The following is a 19,810-nucleotide window of genomic DNA, read 5'->3' on the forward strand; positions in this document are numbered from 1 at the left end:
TAGCTGTATAACACTATTAAGGTACTACCTGAATATAAGGAAAGTATTTTAGCTCATTTAAAGAAACTGTAAAATTACACCTTGGCCTAAATGTACATTTAGTTCTCATTGGTTTAATTTTAACAGATTAACTAGGCAGCCATGTGACAGACAAAAATGAGTAATTTATGTCATTCCCTGCTTGCTGGATTATTTTCCAAAAAATAAAAGTCCTTGAAGCCATTTCCTTAAAGCTTCATCTTGATTGGAAGTAAGCTCTTATTTTCGATTGGCTTAAAAAAACATGAAAAAACATCATCTAGATATTTATTGTGGCAAAAAAATCCCATTCCTCAAGTTTTTGTTATGTTTGCTATAAAACCTTTTTAATAGCATGGAGATGGACTGCTAGTGTTTTTTAAAAATTTACATGAGACTTATGAATCACATAAAGAAAAGAAGTAAGGAACCTTCAGGTGGAAGGTTGGGGAAACTTAAAATCCAGCACAGGCTAAGAAAATTTTGCGTTTTATGTTCTGTAAATTATACAGCATGCTGACTCTTAACTCTCCTAATTTACAACATTTGAATATTCCACAGTGAAATATCTGCCCTTGCAGTGCAGCCTAAAACATTTTTGGTAAATGTGAAATAGAGTTAATTCTAAAAGCATGTTTCATAGGTAGATAATTGACTCATGTTATTTGTATAAGCATATTTTTAATGTGATCAGTGGGAAAGTACACAACTTTAGGAAGCTGGTATTAAACATTTTTTTCTTCATGCTTGCTGAAAAGTAAGTGGTGTTGTGCCATAGAACTAAAGAATATTTCACCTTGCTATCTTACTGTTATTTTTTAGGTTGCTAAGCTTTTAAATTCTGATGTGTATACAATACATAAAGAACTGGTTACGCTATTACAGGACGAGTCACTGGAGGTAATTCGCTTTTATTGGAACTTTTCTGGCTTGTTACATCGAGGCAGATTACTTCATGTTTAATAACTCTTCACTGACAATTAGTAGTAGAGTAACAATTTGAAATGATTAACAGCTTTTACTTCTATTGCACAGACTGTGCATAAAGATGCCAGCCTTCTGTGAATAAAAAGGAGGAAAGTAGGAAGGTGTTTGAATTTAGTAATACCACACTAAATTCACTAGCTTTTAAAAATACTAATTCTAAATAGTTTTAATTGCTGTATTATTTTTTACCATACAAACTCTAAAAAGCTTTCGGTTTGGTACTATGTTAAAATAATAGTTGATAGGATTCAAGGTCTTTTGCTTTGTTTTATTTTTATTGTCCAATTGAAGAGGAGATAAAGAAGTTGTCTTTGGTTTGAAGATCAAGATTTATGGAAAGAGTTTTAGTCCCAGGTAACTTGCATAGAACATGAATCATTGAAAATAACGTGAAAAGTTATATTGGAGTTAACATAGTTATACTTTATTGGATGGAAAAAAGAGACATATTTATATTAGAGAAAAAAATCACCATTTCCTCTGATACTGGTTACTCCAGTAATAGGTTAGACTATTCCAGTTAGAAAACTTGTCTGATCACATATATAAAAACAGAGACTGTAATACTTATATTACTTACTGCATTAAAATATCAGTCATCTATGCAACTAATCAAAGCAACTAATCTCCATTCTTTTTCAACATGAGAGAGCAGTAACTTGAAAGGTGTCAGCAGGGATATGTTGGTGGGAGTTGAAAATGGAGTTCATTTACAGACCTCTTTCATGCAGCCTTTCTTTAAATAGGTATTAGATGCCCTAGTAGGTCACCTTCCTGAAATCCTTGAACTAATGACTAATGGAGGAGAAAACAATGGATCAGAAAGCAAGGTGGGTATTCTCATGGGGTTTTTAAAATTTTATTTCTAAATGAAGGTAGTAAGAAATTTCAGACAAAATTTGTAGGAAAAGGCTTTCATGATTAGTTTCTGCTTTGGAGAAATAGGAAGTTTCTGTTTGTTTTTTTTAATTTTGTTGATTTTATAAACTTTCATATTAAAAAAAACCTGGAAATGTTAAAGTTAATATGAAAATGAACACTTTTGCATTCTTTTTCTAATTAACCACAGTTATGTGAAAACAAAATTTGGTTTCATGGTAAGGGAACAATAGCTAATACATGTTTTAAATCTTTTTTCATACTGATGTGTGAATGGCTCATGGGTGTCATTTTCAGGCTTCTGCTAGAAGGAAATCTATTTCCAGGAGTAAAGACACTGAATTAAGAGATCTGTACTCAGCTCCCATCTTTTCTAATTTAATTGTATATTGCTCTGGATGATGGTCTATTCCATGACTCCTCACCTCTAAGATGGAACAGAAAGGATGCTGGTTTTGAGCATATTTCCTAAATGTATGGATAAATTGAGATTTTGCAGCAATATAAGAATTGAAATTTATTTTCTTTTACAGACAGAACTAGACAATGTAATTTAAAAATTTGAATTTGTCAGATGTTTACAGCTGTAAATATATATAACATATAGCAAATGCAATGTCAGGTGTGGCAGTCTATTTCATTTTTCTTAGTGCTAAAGGGAATTTAGCTTGGCTACTATGAATTCTTTGCCTTCTACTGAGAAAAGGTGCATAATTCCTACTAAAATTAATTCCTACTAAAACTAATTAGGGGATTGAGAACAATAACTGCTCAGATAAGGAGGATAAAAGAGAAATGGGATTCATTTGGTTTGAAAAAGAGAATGCTGAGGAGAGCTGGCATAATGGTCTTAATATCTATAAAAGGATGTTACAAAGAGAACGGTGTTTGGTTTTCCTTTGTCAGGAGAAGGGATTGGAGATGAAAGTGTATTTAGGTAGTGAAATAGCTTTTGGATTAGTCTTCCCTTCTTATATTGTTGTGATTAGCTTTTTAAACATAGTGACAAGACACACAGCTTGAAAATATAAAATTATTGTTTATCCTTCTGCTTCTAGTTACTTTCTATTCCTGACTTGATTCCTGCATTAACAACAGCAGAACAGAGAGCAGCAACTTCTTTAAAATGGAGAACGCATGAGAAGTTACTACAAAAATATGCATGTCTCCCTCATATCATACCAAGTGATCAGATCTATTACCGTTTTCTTCAAAGGATGTTGACAATCATTTTGACAAATGTGAGCTCACCTGTTGCTTTCTCATTTGTTTTTATTTGTTAATGCATGTTAGACCACTAGATATTTGCTATGTGTAGTACTTCCTGTGTTATAGAAATCTTAAAATACTATCCCTTTCATATGGTATATCAAGCTGTGGCATTTTTTCTATGAGAATTTTCACTGAATACTTGCCCCCGTTTGAGGAGCAAAATTTGGATTGACAGTTTTCCTCCTACCCAAGACTTCTTCCTTTCATTGTGCTCATCATCAGTTTGTTTCTAGTTAAATCAAAACTTTTTCCTCTGAAATATACCTTTTTTTTCCTGATTCCATACATTACATTGTGTTCGTTCTTTATGGAAAACTCTGCATTTCTAAAATAAATTATCATTTAGAGCTATTAGTCTGAAATTTTACTGGGTTAATTCAAGAATAAAACTGTTGTGAGAGAAGATGATGTAAGTTTTATTTCTAACACTTGCAATACAGAAGTTGCCTTGCAAACATGAAATATTTTACAGTGCTTATAAAATAGTTGAATCTAAAAGTTGGGCAGAAGGAATAAAGCAGGTATCTCATGAACTGGCCAAACTTCCTAATTCTCCCTTACAGTATGACATTTATTTCAAAATTTATAAAGTTAGTCTACTTTTTTAGCTATTTTTTTTCTAATTCTATATATGTTTTTAGTCATACTCCTTCAGATATGTTCAATTGTGTTCCCTGCATTTCTTTCAAGAATGTCCTGCCAGTCCAAAAAGCAGCTGCTCGGACTCTCTGCGTTTATTTGCGCTACAATCGCAAACAAGAACAGAGACATGAGGTTATCCAGAAACTGATCGAACGTAAGATGATCTTTCCTCCATCACTGAGAAATTAAAGTTAGTTTTGACTGAGGATCTATTTACAGTTACATTTATTCAGTGTAATTTCCTTTCATCATTGGAGGGACTATGCTTGGAAGACATTCAGTTGCTCATATTATCACCAGCAAAATGTACTGCGCATACGTGAGGAATATATCTGGAGCTTATATAAAGGGATTGGGGAAGAGGCAATGCAGAAACTGATAATATGCCAAGACCTCTCCAACCCTACTTCTTATAGCCAAAATTACTAAGTTCTGGGTACTGCAATATAGAAAGCAGAGTTCCTTTGTAAGAAGTAGAATTCTTTAGAGGCTTCAGCATAAGTGCTGAATAAATCTCAGAAATTTATTTATTTATCAGTCACCTAAAGTTGATGTTTTGGTGTATGCTATGTGTTTTAAAGATAGCTTGGAAGTTTTAACAATTCCCATTAACATTCCTTAATGTTTACACAATAATTTTGATACTCCTGTGACATGATTTGAAAGGCATACAGGGCTTTGTTTAACACAGTAGCTAGTTCACTTTTTCTAGTGATCACTGACAGAATTAATTGAATTCAGAATCTTAGTTGTTTACTAAAAGAAAGAACTGAGGCTGAGAATTTTTTTGATGACTGTGATTGTCATCTTCAAGTTAAAGGTCAACCTGTGAAATGTTTTCTCTTTGACATTGAAAACTTGACAGATAACATCTGCAAATTTTTATTTTCCAGAATTGGGTCAAGGAAAAAGTTACTGGAACAGACTTCGGTTTTTAGATACTTGTGAATTCATTATGGAACTGTTTTCAAAATCATTCTTCTGTAAATACTTCTTTTTACCTGTGCTTGAACTTACACATGACCCGGTGGCAAATGTCAGGTATGAAGAATATGTAACAGTGTACAGAAAAAAAAAGCTTTAAGTATTTTAAATATTTATACATATAAATACTTTATATATAAATATATATAAATAAAATGTATAAATACTTTAAATATTATATTAAGAAATACTGTTAGAAGTTTTACATTTTGCTTAAATAGTGGGACTTGAATAAAAACATAAAGAGCCTTCAGGATGACCAGTATTAAAGATGCAGGGGAGTATGGGAATGGTGCTATAAAATCCCAGAAGCAGGTCAGTTCTGAGTGTTTGAGAGACTGATCAAAAGCACCAGGGTTTGGGAGTGAAAGGAACAATGAGGCAGAGGAGAGCCAGCAATAGATGGGAAGAAAGTAATATAGTGTTTCATGGGTATAAAGAGAGAATGCAACTTCAATCTCCATTAATTCCCATCCATTTCATTGTCACTGTATGTAAAGTGAAACACTCAAGCAATTATTTCAGTGGTCTGAACTAAACAATGTAAAACAGGTTTTATGTTATGGAAAAGGGTATCTACTTCATTGTTAAGGAAAATTAAAAAATAATACAGTAATATTATGGAATTTGATCTCTTAGTCATTTTTATATGGTGTTTTTCCTGTTATTTTTGTAGTAACTGTTTTTTCTTTGTTTTCTAAACAGATAGGGACCAGGTAGTTATTACCAATAGGAAAGTCGATTTTTTTTTTGTCACATATTTTGTGTGATTTTATGCTTTTAATCTTGTTTCTGATGTGTGCGATTCATGTTGTCATCATTAACATATCTGAACTTCTAATATTAATGCTGCACAGGGATTTATGTAAGCATAATTTGCACATACATGTGTGCACTCAGTAAGCTTTGCCACATACTGTTTATTACTAAGTGAAACTGTTTAAATAGACATTGTGTTTAGTATATAACTGCCACATTTCAACTCAGCAGGATCCTAAAAATTAAATCAGTTTGTATGATGACGAACATTCATGTCTCATGTCATTAAATTAAGAGGATTATATTAAAACAATAAACTAAATTTGTATATAATCTGAAAGAGCTTATTCCTTTTAGTGAATATTTTAATTAAAAGCTCTATTGATACAATATTAAAATTTAATGGAAACTTGAACTAACTTGCAAGCTGACATTAAAATTCATTTTGTCTTAATTCTTTTCTGGATTGTTTTTGTACAAAAGAAATGCACTGTCTCCAATGGAGTGAAGTTTACAGGCTAGACACTGTTAGCTGATGGTTTTAAAACAGACTTAGGGACGTACTATTCTGGATTTCTACAGTGTGGTGTAACTCATGGTAATGGGAAATTGTGACTAATTTGTGATTAAAATATTTTAAAGATATAAAGATGGTGAGATTAATTAATATGAGAAAATTTTGACTGTTATTATTAGAGTTACCATGTCTGGCAAAGGATTGTCTCTGATCCAAAGCCAGTTGACTCTGAGAGAATATAACCGTATATTGTTCTTGGTGTTTCTTTTAAATCTATTTCTGCAGATTAAAACTGGTCACTATTACATGCTATTACAGTCTGATCAAATGAAGGAATTTTGATTTCCTCAGTTGCATGAAATATTTTTAATTTAATCTTCAGATTATTTTGTTGATAATGAAATAAAAAACAATGAACACATTTTTTATAAAAACAGTTTAGAAACAATATCTCAGAATCAAGGGAATGAACCACAAAATTGTTTAGGTTTGACAAGACTTTTAAGATCATCAAGTCCAACCATTAGCCTAAGACTGCTGAGTCAACCACTAAACCATTTCCCTGAGCACCACATCTATTAAATACCTCTAGGGATGGTGACTCCACCACTGCCCTGGGCAGGCGGTTCCAGTTTGTCCAGACAAACATTTTGGTAAAGAACTTGCTCCTGATATCCAATCTAAGCCCCCTTGGAGCAACTTGAGACTATTTCCTCTTGTTCTATTTCTTGTTATTCAGGGGAAGAGACCAAACCCAGCAATACACCCTTTCAGGTGGTTGTAGAGAACAATAGATTCCCCCTGAACCTCCTTTTGTCCAGGCTGAACAGCCCCAGTTCCCTCAGCTGCTCCTCATCAGAGCTGTGCTCCAGACCCTTCCCCAGCTCTGTTGCCCTTCTCTGGACACACTCCAGCCCCTCAGTGTCTTTCTTGTCTTGAGGGGCCCAGAAGTGAACACAGGATTTGAGGTGTGGCCTCACCAGTGCTGGGTACAGGGGAACAATCCCTGCCCTGCTCCTGCTGGCCACACTACTGCTGGCACAGGCCAGGATGCCATTGGCCTTCCTGGCCACAGCTGGGCACAGCTGGCTCATGTTCAGCTGCTGTCAAATGGCACCCCCAGGTCCTTTTCCACCAGGCAGCTTTCCAGCCACTCTGTGCACTCTGTCCCCAGCGCTGTGGGGCTGTCGTGAGTGACCCAAGGGCAGAACTGGCACTTGGCCTTGTGGAACAGCACAAGCAGGGTCAGCCTCCAGACATAAACAGGAGGATAAGGAAGGGGAAAGAAGGGCTTTCTTTTCTGTCTATCTGATAGACTTTCATCTTTGCAGTTGTATGGAATTGCAGTAACATGATTTTTGGTGAGACTTTGTACCAGATTTCCAGGGTATTTAGGTAACTGATAAACTTAGGTGTGCAGATCACTTGGAAAATCTGGACGTCTCCTTATTTTTCTAGATTAAATAAACCAGCCCAGACAACCAAAGATGTTTATGGACTGTATTCATGATCTGTAGAGATTTTTTTGAAAACAGTATGTCTGGAAACAACACAGAAGCAACAAACACATATGAAAAATAAGACCACCTTAATTAATTATTTTGTGTCAAATGCTAGCATGCAATACATTGAGAATTAATATCATATATTAAGCATCTGCATCAAAAGATGAATATTTGGGTTGTTTGTTTGGGGTTTTTTTTTGTAGAATGAAGCTATGCTGTTTGTTGCCAAAAGTAAAATCTACTCTGAAGATTCCCACTGATAAACATTTACTTCAGCAGCTGGAATTATGTATAAGGAAACTTCTCTGTCAAGAGAAAGACAAAGATGTCCTGACTATTGTGAAAAGAGTAAGCATTTTTCTTTTTAAGCAGCATTTAATCTTGGGTTTATCACTGAAAGTTGAAATTACTAAATTTATGCTTTCTCTTGATTTTCTCAATGTAAGAACAGGAGATAAAAAAATTCCATTGTCTAATATGTAATTTTGAACAATTAAAAGATGATGTAGTACAGTACATTCTGTGAAATTTAGGAGAGTTGATGTTTCCTTGGTTGCTTATATTGCATTATTTTGTAGTGATTCGAATTCAGGATTTTGTCTCAATGACCATTTATGAAAACATAGCAAATGACTAGAGAAAGATTGAGTGTTGATTCTAGTAAAACTCCTCAGGTCTGTGAGACAGAGGTATGTTGTTAGTCTATGTATTTTACAATATACAGACAAAGCATTTTCAGGATTTTAAAATGTTATAAATGTGTTTTTAAAATGTGAATATTCAAAAAAGTACATTTTTAAGGAATGCCTGTGCTTAGTTTCAAATTTAGAAACCATGAAGTGAAATAGCTCAAGTGGGTGGCTTTCTTACAGGGCCAGTCTGCAGGAGAGACTGGGTGAACACCTGTGTGGAACTTTCAGAGTTATACACAGATTCCTGGGTTGCTTTTTTCACTCCTGGTTCCTAAGACTGTGCTAAAGCTATTCTTGCTGTGGTGCTTCTTTGAATGTATTTTGATTTCCATATAGATATTCTGTGAACCTTTCATTGTGAGTCTCAGCAGGGGTCTGAGAATTCTCTCTGACACTTTTAAACTGCATTTGTACCACAAAAATAAAAGCACAGGATTAAAATATTTAGTAAAAAAAGACAATTTTTTACTTCAAAGTGTGTCATGCTATTGAGTAATAATAAATAACATTTTAATCTTCTTTATAGACGGTGTTAGAATTGGACAGAATGGAGATCTCTGTAGATGCTGTAAGTGCTTACTAACTTTAATGCTTATCAACTACTCTTAGTTTCCATTTTCATGTAGCGATTTTTTATTTTTATTTATATTTTATTTTGAAGTTTCAGAAAAAGTTTTATGAAAATGATTTGTTGGATCAAGAAAAAGAGAGACAAGAACATCTCCTTTTGGAAATGGTATATTTTATCAGTGCACTGTCATTTTTAAATAGTTTGTACCTACATATTAATGAGACAATAATTTTAAGTTAGGGGAAATGCATATTTTGGAGAGATGTGATGGGTTCATAATCTATGGGTGGTTTCATTTTACACTTTATAATAGGGTTAAGTCCTTCAAAGTAACATGTAATATTTTTTGTTTGCTACCTAAATTTTGGTGTATCAATTAGAAAAGCAAACTTGAGTTTCTTGAGAAACACCATGTATAACATGATAAACTGATTAATGAAACACCTCAGAATTCACAAACAGCTTCCCTAGGCAAAGAAATTAATCTCATAACTTCTTTTGTCCCAAGGAACCTGAAGAATACTCTATGTTACAGGCTTTCCTATTAGCCAGGAAAAAAGAGAAAAGCAAAAGGTGCAGTAGGCACTTCAGCACACAGCTTATATCTTCACCACATACTGCATCTCCACGAAGCCTAGATTGGACTGCTGCAGTCCCCCCATCATCTGCTGCCTCCCCTCCAGCCTGAGGTGGGAGAAGCTGAGCAGCTGATAGGATTCAGAAGATCCTAAAATTGTTAGCATGGTTCCTCTGACTTGTAGTAAATGAATTTCTTCGTAGTAAAGCCAGAAGAGGTTAAAGAGTGTTTCAGAAATGTCATTGTTTCCTTTGTTTGTGGTCCACTTTGATGTCAACAGATATTGCAGGTCAGTATGAGCAAATATAGCTGACCCACAGACTTCCTGCCACTTCCCACTGTCTCAAGGCAGAGGTACAGCTTTGTTCTCAGGACCTGCATACACTCACTCCAAGTCTTGAACTTAGCTCTAGCAATCTTCAGGTAGATACAGTTAATGCTTTTGTGCTGAAAGGATTTGTGTGGGGCAAAATAGCCTCCAATATGCTCTGTGTTACCCTGTATTATGTGATGACATCAAATTTTACCTGTTTCTACAGCTGTACTTTAGAAAAGCACCTGAATTTTTATGGTATAGGCCACTGATATGTGCAACCCTTCTGTATCACAAAGGCCTCTTTAAGCATTGTCTGTGAGAGACATGCCTTTGGGGAATGTGAGATGGATAAAGTGAATTGTGATATGTTGCAGTCCCAAACAGATGAAGATGAATTCAACCCACTTAAATGTATCTGACTGCTAAAGATTTTAATACTCAATATGTTAGTAAGTTTCCTTAAGTAGCTGAAGCTATTTTCCAGCAACCCTGACCTGAATTATTACCTCTTTCTTTTCTTGAGTAGTAATTAGAAATACATGAAAAAAAATATTAGAAATTAGAAAAAAATAGAGCAATTATGGTTCACTTAACAATCTTTATTATGAAAATGGTATAGAAAACAAGCTAATATTGTATAGTTTTTTTAAGTTGGAGTGATATCTATTCACAAGTAGAATATACTTTTAGGCTAGGTAGTATTACAGAATGGCAAATAAATTCCATGAACCTGAACAATTTTACATAGTTGATTTTGTTTTTCATAAAGATTTATCAACTGTAGATGTTAATTTTAGATCTTCATAAGGTTTGAATATATGTGACACACCTTAAAATTTAAGAAAAAAATTTTCATTGAATTGGATGAAATAAAAGTGCTGTCTGTTCTATTTTCAGTGTGTCTGTGTTACAGAAAATTTTTACACTGCCAGCTGCCAATGTCTGTATCTTTTTTGAGTATAAAAGAACCCAAAAGCCAGGCATAATTTTAATTATAAGCTACAGATGTGAACTTCAACTCTGCTTTATTCAGACTGTGGTTTTTAAATGAGATACTGCTTTCTTTCTGTGCTACTTAATTGGTTGTCTGGATATTCATCAGGGATTTTACTGCTAGCCTGAGAGAGTAGAAATGAACTGTTATTTGCAAACACAATTTATTTACTTTAACTTGAGTAATGTCTAAGAAAATTATTTATTCTTTTAGGAACAATTAGAAAAAGAGAAACAGAAAAATGGAGGAAGGTCTGCAAATATTAATGATAAAATGTTTGAAAAGAAGCGTAAGTTTGCTTATTTGTTTACATACATGTTTATGCATGCTTCAGTCTTTTTCAAAGGTAGTAGAGGAAGGAGCAAGAAAGAGACACTTTATAAAATAATTAGAGATGTAGAAATTGGAAATATTTTTTTTTTTCTATATGTTTCTGAAGTTATTTATGAAAAGATGCCTCATATTATATATAATATATAATAATATATATGTTTTATTTTGGCTTTATTAATAAAATACATTACAGTTTTATTTCCCTGTTATTTTTCATTTTGGGATATAGTGTAAGTACTGTGCTATTTCTGAAGTGCTGGTACTACTGATTTAGATATTATTACTCTTTGGTCCAGGATTGTGATATGTTATGTCCTCTCTTTTATATAAATTTAAGTTTTAAGAGGGAAGGGATTATACTGGACTTTTTTCTTTTTTTCTTTTCTATAGGTAGAGACAGTAAAACATCATCAGTGTTGGCAAAAAGTATCAATCTCTCTATTTCTGGAAGCTCTTCTGGTACATCAGCAGGTAAGAACTGTTCAAAAACTCACCTGGAATACTGATCTCACATCATCAGCTTAAACCCCAGGAAAGCTGCTCTTGACATCTGTGGACCCAAGTTTCACCTACTGCACAGAGGAAAAGATTCTTCTCCTAGAACTGAATGTATTTTCTATGGTTTTTAGTTTAGTTTTACTCTTTGGTATATAAATAATGACCTAAGGTTTATTTTTTTTTTCAGTTGAATTATTTAAATCAGCTCATTCCTTCAATTACCGTAGGTTGACAGAAAAATGTATTTAAAGGTGTTCTTAATTATTGAGGAAATGCAATATTCGTATTAGAAAAATGTTCTTTATAATTTTAGGCAAAGAAGAAAAAAAATCCAAGCTGGTTCGAAGCCAATCTTTCAGTACTCAAGTACTGCATCCAAAATACAGCAACATAGACAAGTGTCCTAAGTATGTTTACAATCTTCATTGCTTACCTCATAGGCAAATGTGTGCTAATAGCTTTTATGAAATTAATGCTCATGAATCTCTGAAAGTAGTGATGTGCTCACTGAATTGTGACTTATATTTTCAGCTTTCTGTCTAATTGATTAACTGAGGGAAGAAAAATCATACATGGCATGCTGAAGCCTAGAAATGGTTATGAATTCCTTTTAAGTTAATATATGCCACCTTTTATCATATATTAAAAATAATTTTCAATGTGAATAGCTAAATCTAATTTTCTACATTTCTTAAAGAAATTTCAGCATAACTTTCTCATTTAATTCTTTCATATAAACTCAGAAATAGCCTCCAATACTATTAAACAGGATGATACAATTGAGAGGAACACTTTTGGAAATAACCAACTTAGATTTGTTTTGTTTGGGTTTTTTTTAAAGTAAAAGTTCTGCTACAGGATATACATCTTCAATACCAGGAATGGGAAAGAGTTGTATGTTATCCTTTAGTGGTAAGTAGGTTATTTTAATGTATTTTACTTCAGGTTTTTTTGTGTGCATGTTGAATACATGGACCCAATTAGACAGGCATGTTCTAAGATGTCATTCTCCTAAAGAAAGTAAAATTAAAGATATCCAATAGGTTTGGGCATTAAGTGCTAGTCTAGTAAGTGTATTTTTCAGATTTGTTTTCCCCTACATGTTTGTTTTAAGTCATATTTAAGAATACTAAAAATAGACTGAGTTTCCCATGTCCTGGTTGGAATTTCAGATACCATAAAAGGTTGGGTTTGCAGTTTTTCCCCACCTATTTTACATGAGGAAAATAAATATTACATAAAACTTCTACTGAATTAACTGTTTGCAGTTGTGTTCGCTAAATTTTAAAGAGTTTGGATGATTAAAGATAAGATTGAGATGAATGGCTTCCAAGAGAAACCTGTCTTTCTATTCACCAATAGGCACTAGGCAATTAAATTACATTAAATAGCTAAATTTTAATCAGCTAAAGACTGGCCCAAGAAATCACACGCTTTACATCCATTAAATGTATTAATATTTTCTTTGAAAATGTGCATTCCAGTTATTTAGTGGGACTTTTTCATAAAAATACTTGAAGAAATGTTAAGTAGAAGCCATTCCATTAAAATTTTGGTTTACTCCTGTAGGAAATATGCCTCTATTGCCACTGGAAAACCAGCTCATTCTATTTACTTTCTGTGCACTGTTTTCAAGCAAAAATCTTTGTCTAAGCTGCCCCTCTGTGTTTCAGATGATTCATTCCGGACTCATTCTGCTGGTAATAGTGGGAATGCTGCCTTCCCTTCTAGTTGTTCTCGCAGCTTATTTAACTCAGCCAACCAAAAGAACAATGGCAATAAGGAGGGTCAGTCCCGAAAGATGAGCGTGTAAGTTGTTGACAAGGTGTTAAACTGAGCCCAGGGGTAACGTTTTCAAGGGGAACTCAAAAGAGCCATGTAAAATTAGGCCTGTATTTATCATACTTTTGCACATAGATTTTGAAATACTAAATTAGCAGGGTAGAAATGAGATGTATGCAATTATAAGTGTTTCTAAGATGGTGTTACCTTCTAATTAGTCTTTCACATTGTTTCTCCTGCACATATTTGCATTCAGCTGGTACATAATTGAGAGGGTGGAACGGGACAAAGTGAAGGTTTAGTGCCTTGCATATGTAATAACTACAGTCACGGTGATTTAGCTGCCTGTAGTTGGAGAAATAGAATGGAAGTATTTTTAGACTACTTAATTTTTAATTTTCCTTTTTTTGTGAACTTATATATGTTTATCTATTATTATTTAACAATTCTGTGATGAATCTTGAGACTTAGGATGAACTGGTACTGGTACTGGTACTTGTTATTAATGCTGCCTTCTTTGCCTTGCCATAGCCATTAAAAAAAACCACAAAAATTCAGTGCTAGGCATCACCCTCAGGCTGCTTTCCTTTAAAAATTAGCCTATGCTGTTCAGCATTTTGCAAGAACAAAATCAAAGATGCATTTTTTGCTCCTGTGCTAAAACTGTAAGTCATAGAAAATCACTGTGACATATACTTACCCAAATCTCTGTAGACTCTAGCAGCAAATTCCCTGCAGATTCCTTTTACACTATAACTAAATTACTGTCATTGGACTAGTTGTAATTTTGTGGGCTCACACTGAGACTTTTCTTTGCTAGCAGAGATTTGCATTTTTAGCCAAGGCAGAATGGCGAAAGGGAAGGAGCCAGCTACAGCAAGAAAGGGAATCTGGGAAAGTAGACTTCAATGTAACAGAAACTACAATGGGAAGCTAAGATAGGAAAGAGGAAACATACTGGTTTGCCAGCTATAAAGAGGAAACAATAGTGATGGTCTGTTTTGGTGAATTAAATGTCTGTATGAACATATTTTTCCACTTCTGTATCTACAGTTTCCTTTAAAAAACAAACCAAAACATCTCCCCAGCTTTTCTCAAGATTTTAAGTTAATAAAATTACTAAATTGTAAAATAAAGCACTCAAAAGTTTAACAAACAAAAGAAGAAATTCTCAGGACAGTATTTATTTAGCTCCTTGTGTACTTGATTTTTTTTTCTGCTGGAATTCTACCATCTTTACTGTACAAGATAAATTATTTTCCAGAATGAACTCAAGCTTGCACAGTGGCCTATAGTTTTTAAAACTGCTTTTATAACGTAGAGAAGGTTGGAAGGAAAGTTGTGAACGCAGATGAAGTGTTTGTATTGAGTAAGTGGTTTCACAGGAATAGTACTTTAAGGTGCCAAATCACTTTGCCCTCTGTCCCTGTCTTTGACAGTGTCTAATGGCTTTTCTTAATACTACCCACAGTACTTCAGACTTTTTATAGGTGATCATTAGGGGGTCACTTATTTCAAAGTGCACCATTTCAAAGTCAGCAGTTAGATTAGTAGACATGCTGACATTTTCAGCTATCTATAAGGTAAATGGGGCATTTATCTTGAGAACATAAAATGTCGTGGGGTGCTACATAGTTTCAAAAATTAGGTGTGCTCAAAACCTCATTTTCTTTCATCGTAATCACTCTATGCCTCTTTTCCTCACTTTAAAACCAGAAAATTAGTTCAAATGTTGTAAATATTTTTAGCAATCTGTAGAAATTCCAATTATTTGCCATGCCACGAGGATTTGGGGAAAATGAATGGATTAATATTCCCAAAGCAGTAAGGTACAAAGATTAGCTAGATATATTTTTTAAATGACGTAAAACATTTCTAAATTTCAAAAGTTTTTCTGTCTTTCTTTTAAACTAAAACTGATATATTTTGTTTAAACACAGGAGGGATAGTAAAAGGCTCACACAGAGCAGTTTGCACTTTTGTCTTCAGGCAGGAGAATGGAATGTAAGAAACACAGCTTCAAGTCTCTATGAACCATTCCCAAATTAATACCTTAAGAGCAGAGTATTTGAAAGTAGGTATCTGATCAAACACAGTGATCTGGGTGCTTTGTCTGGTTCAGGAAGTCCCTGAACTGCATAGGGTCAGAAGCTAAAGACAGTATACCAGGGGAAGAAAAACATTTTTGGGGAAAGAAGAGGAAGCTTAAGATGTCCTACATTTAGTTCTGAATAAGAGTTGTAGTGTTCTGTGTTCCTTTGGGAAAAGATATCTCTCAAATAGGTCCAATGGCTGCTGTACTGTGGATTCAATTTCTCTTCTGTAAACTGACCCAATACTTAACTGTTTTCATGAGAAAATGAAGCAGTTCTATAAGGAGATATTAAAAGATACAGATACAGGAAGGTTTGATGGTAAATGCATTCAATCACAGATATGCATTGTTTAGTACAGTTTAGTTGTACTTTTTATCTTTTACTCAGGAAGTCAGGCCTGGTGCTAAATATATGCACACTTAAATTTAAAGACACCAAACAAAACAACAAAAATGTCAGTTTCAAGGAAGCATTATTTTCTAAGTTGAATGATGGAAAAACTGATATCCAAATACATAAGCAGCTGACAGAAATCACCCTGAGAGAAAAATTTGACAATTGTACAGTGAGAGGTACAATTGAATAGATGCTCATCAATGAGCATAATCTTTGGTGGATTGACTAAAGGAGAAAACTCGCTAAGGTGAGAAAATAATAATTGGCTATTTTTTTAGACTGTATCATCATGCAGGTTTATGTATTTGCTGATTAAAATTTGCACTGACCATCTCAATTCTGGAAAGTCCTAGCCTTTAGTTTGCTGACTCTGCAACTTGAGTAAGGTAACTTCTAATATGTTTCTTTTTTTAAGTAAATGTGTGAGCAATAACACAATAATGAAAATATAATGGTTCTTAGATTGAAGTGATATATGTTTGGTCAAAATACTGTTTAATTGCTGAAGCCTAGTATTTTCCATAAAATTGTTCTCCAGAATACTGGCAAATATTCACTTTTGACAATATAGTGCAGCTTGCAGGCATGAAGAATTTCTGATTTCATACATGGTAGTGCTCCAGGGTTTTTCAAAACTCAGAGTTACTTTGGTGGAGAACTGAGGTATTTTCTTAACTATGAACTAATTCATACGTGTGTGCCAATTAAAGTTTTATCTCTTTTTGAAAATACCATAGATGCAAGAAAAGAAAAGTTAGTAAATCATGACCTAGTGCTCACACTAGTGCTAGGTCTTAGGTAATATTTAGGCCATAGAAAATGCCAGAATTATGCTTAAGCAGCACCCATATAACTTAATGAGGGAATCACAGAAGAGATGACTACCTGCTTTAAGTACCTGATGGAATAGGAAAGAATCAGAAAGAGCACTGGTTGAGCGCTTTGTCCCACAAGAGATCTTAGTATGCAGAGAAGTTTTTCTGACTTCCTGTTGAAGAGTTGCCAGTTAGATCATGAATCATCCTGGAGCAGACATGGACATAAATCATGAACACCACGTTCTATCAAGCAGTCTGATCTTGTATCATTATGCTATGTAGCTTTATTATATTCTTTTGAATGTTTTCAGCTTTATGAGATTAATTTATATATAAGATGTTTTGCTTGAGTTTATGTTGCTGTAATATGACTGCAAATGTTCAGCATGCAATTTTTTAAAACTATTTAGAAACTTTATAGATTCATCAATGAATATATTCACTTTATAGATAGCAGTTAAGTGTTTTGCATCTTGCCTATAGACATACAGTTATTGGCTGATTTTATTTCACTTTGAATCAAAACTTTCTTCAAGGATGTGTGGTACAGGTTTTCCATCTTGTAAAAAGAGGGAGTAGATTTATTGTTGCATAAAAAATGATTTTCTAATTTATTATTAGAAATTTGTAATTTATTATTAGAAAGTTAATTTTATGCAACAATAAATCTAAAAAAATACCATTATTTTATAAGATGTCCACAACTGACCTATAAGACATCCAGTTTGATGCATGAGCATGATGTACCAGTTATATTTATAAACAAGTATTTTAAAGTAATGTTGTTCATCCAGTCATGTAATTGCTTAGAAAGTTAAGCACAAGATGAAATAGTTCTGCCACTACTACACTTTGAGTTTGCTACTTACAGCTTTTGATTATGTTTTCATCATGACATTTAAGATGCTGGAAGTTCCGAGTTCCAGTGGGACTTGGCATGTGTTCTGCATCCCATTTCTATGGTGAAGCTATCCTGACACTGATATATGATCATATAATATATGCAGTTTTTAAATATTTGGCAGTTTTGAAACAGTGAAACAGAGCAATATATTGTGTTATTTGTAAATGATACTGTAAATATTTATGCAAGTTAGTATTTCCAATATTTCTAAAAGTTATGCCCCATTCTTTGAAGTATTTCTGACTGATACAAATAGTTGTTAATTGACACAGCTACAACTCTTTGAAACTAAAGCACAGTATATCTAAAGGTTAAAAAATTAAGGCATGAAAAATCCAGAAATTACCCAAATGACCTTGTGGTCAACAGAAATCTAGAGATCACAGTGTAATGGGCCAGACTTTTGGTGCTTTTTGTAGCCATGAGTAGACTGCTTGTACCACCTTAACCATCTTGCTTAGATGGATCTCTACAAGAGCTTCTGTAGACAACTCAGTGGAGAACTTCACCCTTCTTGAGAAGAATGCCCTCAGAATACGTGTATTTGGCTTTTCCAGTGGGTGTAATAGAGCAGCTCGTCATTTTTAAAGTACAGCAGCTAAGAGTTATGTTAAAATGTTGTGCACAATAGCAGTTTAATATGTTATGTAATTTAATAATATAGTAATAACATATTATGTGTGTTTCTTCTTTTGTATGAAGCAAAAACAGAAAATCAAACTCCTAGATCATCTGACAGAAAAATGAGGGAACCGGAGAGTGGAGGAAACAACATTCTGATGGGATAAGGTGGGAGCAGCAGATGGGACTCTCTAGTGCCTGCACTGAATAAAATGCATCCTGCAATGATAAAGTATAAAATAAATCTTTTAAATAAAATTCCAAGCTGTAAAATATGTTCTGATAAACAATGTAAAGGTTGCAGAATTTTAACATTGTAGTGAAATGATATGAAATATGAAATATAACTTCAGCTATGTGCTCTTAACTGCTGCAGCTAAGGAGAAGATTTTGTTTTCTTCAGTTATGCCTTTGTAGTTTGAAGTCTTGGATTTAGAATGCACATACCCATTATTGAATTGGCTTATTTACAACCTTAGCAACTCTTAGCTTCCATATTTTAAGCAAGAAACGGAAATAATTGTTATATGAAAAAGTAATCTCACGTTTTAAAGAATCTGCAAACCTAATTTAAGACCAAAGTCCAGAACCTTTGATCAGTCTATAAAAAACCAGACTTTTGAAGCATTGTGCTGTGAATTTGGAATTAATGTTTTTACAAGTAGTAAGTTCATAAAAATTCTGTGTAAGTTTCAAAGAAATCTAAAAGCAAATATCTCCAGATGTTGTAAAAAGAAGTTTTGTTTCATAAGTTTTGTTGTATAAATACTTGTTTTAATTTTGGTATTTCAAATTGTATTTTCACTTTAATAATTTCTAATAATGAATCTAGGTTTTAATCAGCTGCTATTGCAAGCTGTCATGGTTCAGTGATGTCATCTGCATTTGTTTGTATCAATGCTAGTATTTCTATCAAAATTTATGTGGAAAAACATGCAATCATATTTTGAAAAGTTCTATTTATGCCAATACTTGAGAGAGAGATTATGAAGCTATTGTCAGCTTCTCTTTCAAAATGGAGGCAGCATAAATGTATTGATATCAGAAACATATGGTTTTTAAAATTTATTGGTGTATGATAAAGATGATCTGGTCTGTGTATGCATCTGTGTGTGTGGTTACCTTTTATAATGTAAAAACATGAATGATGATTTACTCAAAATAAAACCTAGGACAATGCTGTACATGCATGTTCTTGAAAAAAAATTTCTCAGGGCATCTTTTTAATTAAAATAAATAAAAGCACTTACCTATGAAGGGTATTTATTTAAAACAGAAATAATGCTGGATTGCTTGAAGTACAAATGTTTCTTCGGATTAAGCACTGTCTGAATTCCTAAGCTTCCTACACCACAGTTGGGTTTAGCTGTATTCTCTGTCTTAAGTCGTAGGCATTGTTGAGGTTCTGTGGAAATACTTAATTTTTCAGTTTGTTCTGCAGCCTGGCAGAGGATCTTTTAAACCACGAATTTCTTTAAAAGCTTATTCAAGTTTCATGGTGTTTAACATTCAGTATTGATACAGGTGCACAGATGACCTGGGCTGGCTCCTCCTGGGTTGTGCTCTTGGTTCATTAATGCAAGCAGATAGTCCCAGTTCCCCAGGCACAGCTGACTCAAGTGCCAGCTCCAGCTGCTCCCCTGGGGGCC

The 19,810-nt window shown here is 33.8% G+C and overlaps 1 protein-coding gene across 6 annotated transcripts in view; it reads left to right on the forward strand.

The window, feature by feature from the left end:
* Positions 1 to 19,345, forward strand: part of PPP4R4 (protein phosphatase 4 regulatory subunit 4) — a 62,257-nt gene extending 42,912 nt beyond the window's left edge. For 5 of the 6 annotated variants that reach the window (XM_005520167.3, XM_088057833.1, XM_088057834.1 and 2 more), the window contains 14 exons: positions 841 to 918; positions 1,752 to 1,835; positions 2,943 to 3,125; positions 3,847 to 3,952; positions 4,692 to 4,839; positions 7,767 to 7,911; positions 8,782 to 8,823; positions 8,917 to 8,991; positions 10,927 to 11,002; positions 11,437 to 11,517; positions 11,858 to 11,951; positions 12,386 to 12,456; positions 13,218 to 13,353; positions 18,243 to 19,345. In XM_005520167.3, the coding sequence (XP_005520224.2) occupies positions 841 to 918; positions 1,752 to 1,835; positions 2,943 to 3,125; positions 3,847 to 3,952; positions 4,692 to 4,839; positions 7,767 to 7,911; positions 8,782 to 8,823; positions 8,917 to 8,991; positions 10,927 to 11,002; positions 11,437 to 11,517; positions 11,858 to 11,951; positions 12,386 to 12,456; positions 13,218 to 13,353; positions 18,243 to 18,267 (1,344 nt within the window). In that variant the 3' untranslated portion in view covers positions 18,268 to 19,345. The remainder of the gene's footprint in view (positions 1 to 840; positions 919 to 1,751; positions 1,836 to 2,942; positions 3,126 to 3,846; positions 3,953 to 4,691; positions 4,840 to 7,766; positions 7,912 to 8,781; positions 8,824 to 8,916; positions 8,992 to 10,926; positions 11,003 to 11,436; positions 11,518 to 11,857; positions 11,952 to 12,385; positions 12,457 to 13,217; positions 13,354 to 18,242) is intronic. The other variant, XM_088057832.1, reaches the window with a different exon arrangement.
* Positions 19,346 to 19,810: the final 465 nt, after the last annotated feature.

This window comes from Pseudopodoces humilis, chromosome 7, assembly GCF_049639895.1.
Source record: "Pseudopodoces humilis isolate 2021_Gansu_Grassland_sample_001 chromosome 7, ASM4963989v1, whole genome shotgun sequence".
Lineage (NCBI taxonomy): Eukaryota > Metazoa > Chordata > Aves > Passeriformes > Paridae > Pseudopodoces > Pseudopodoces humilis.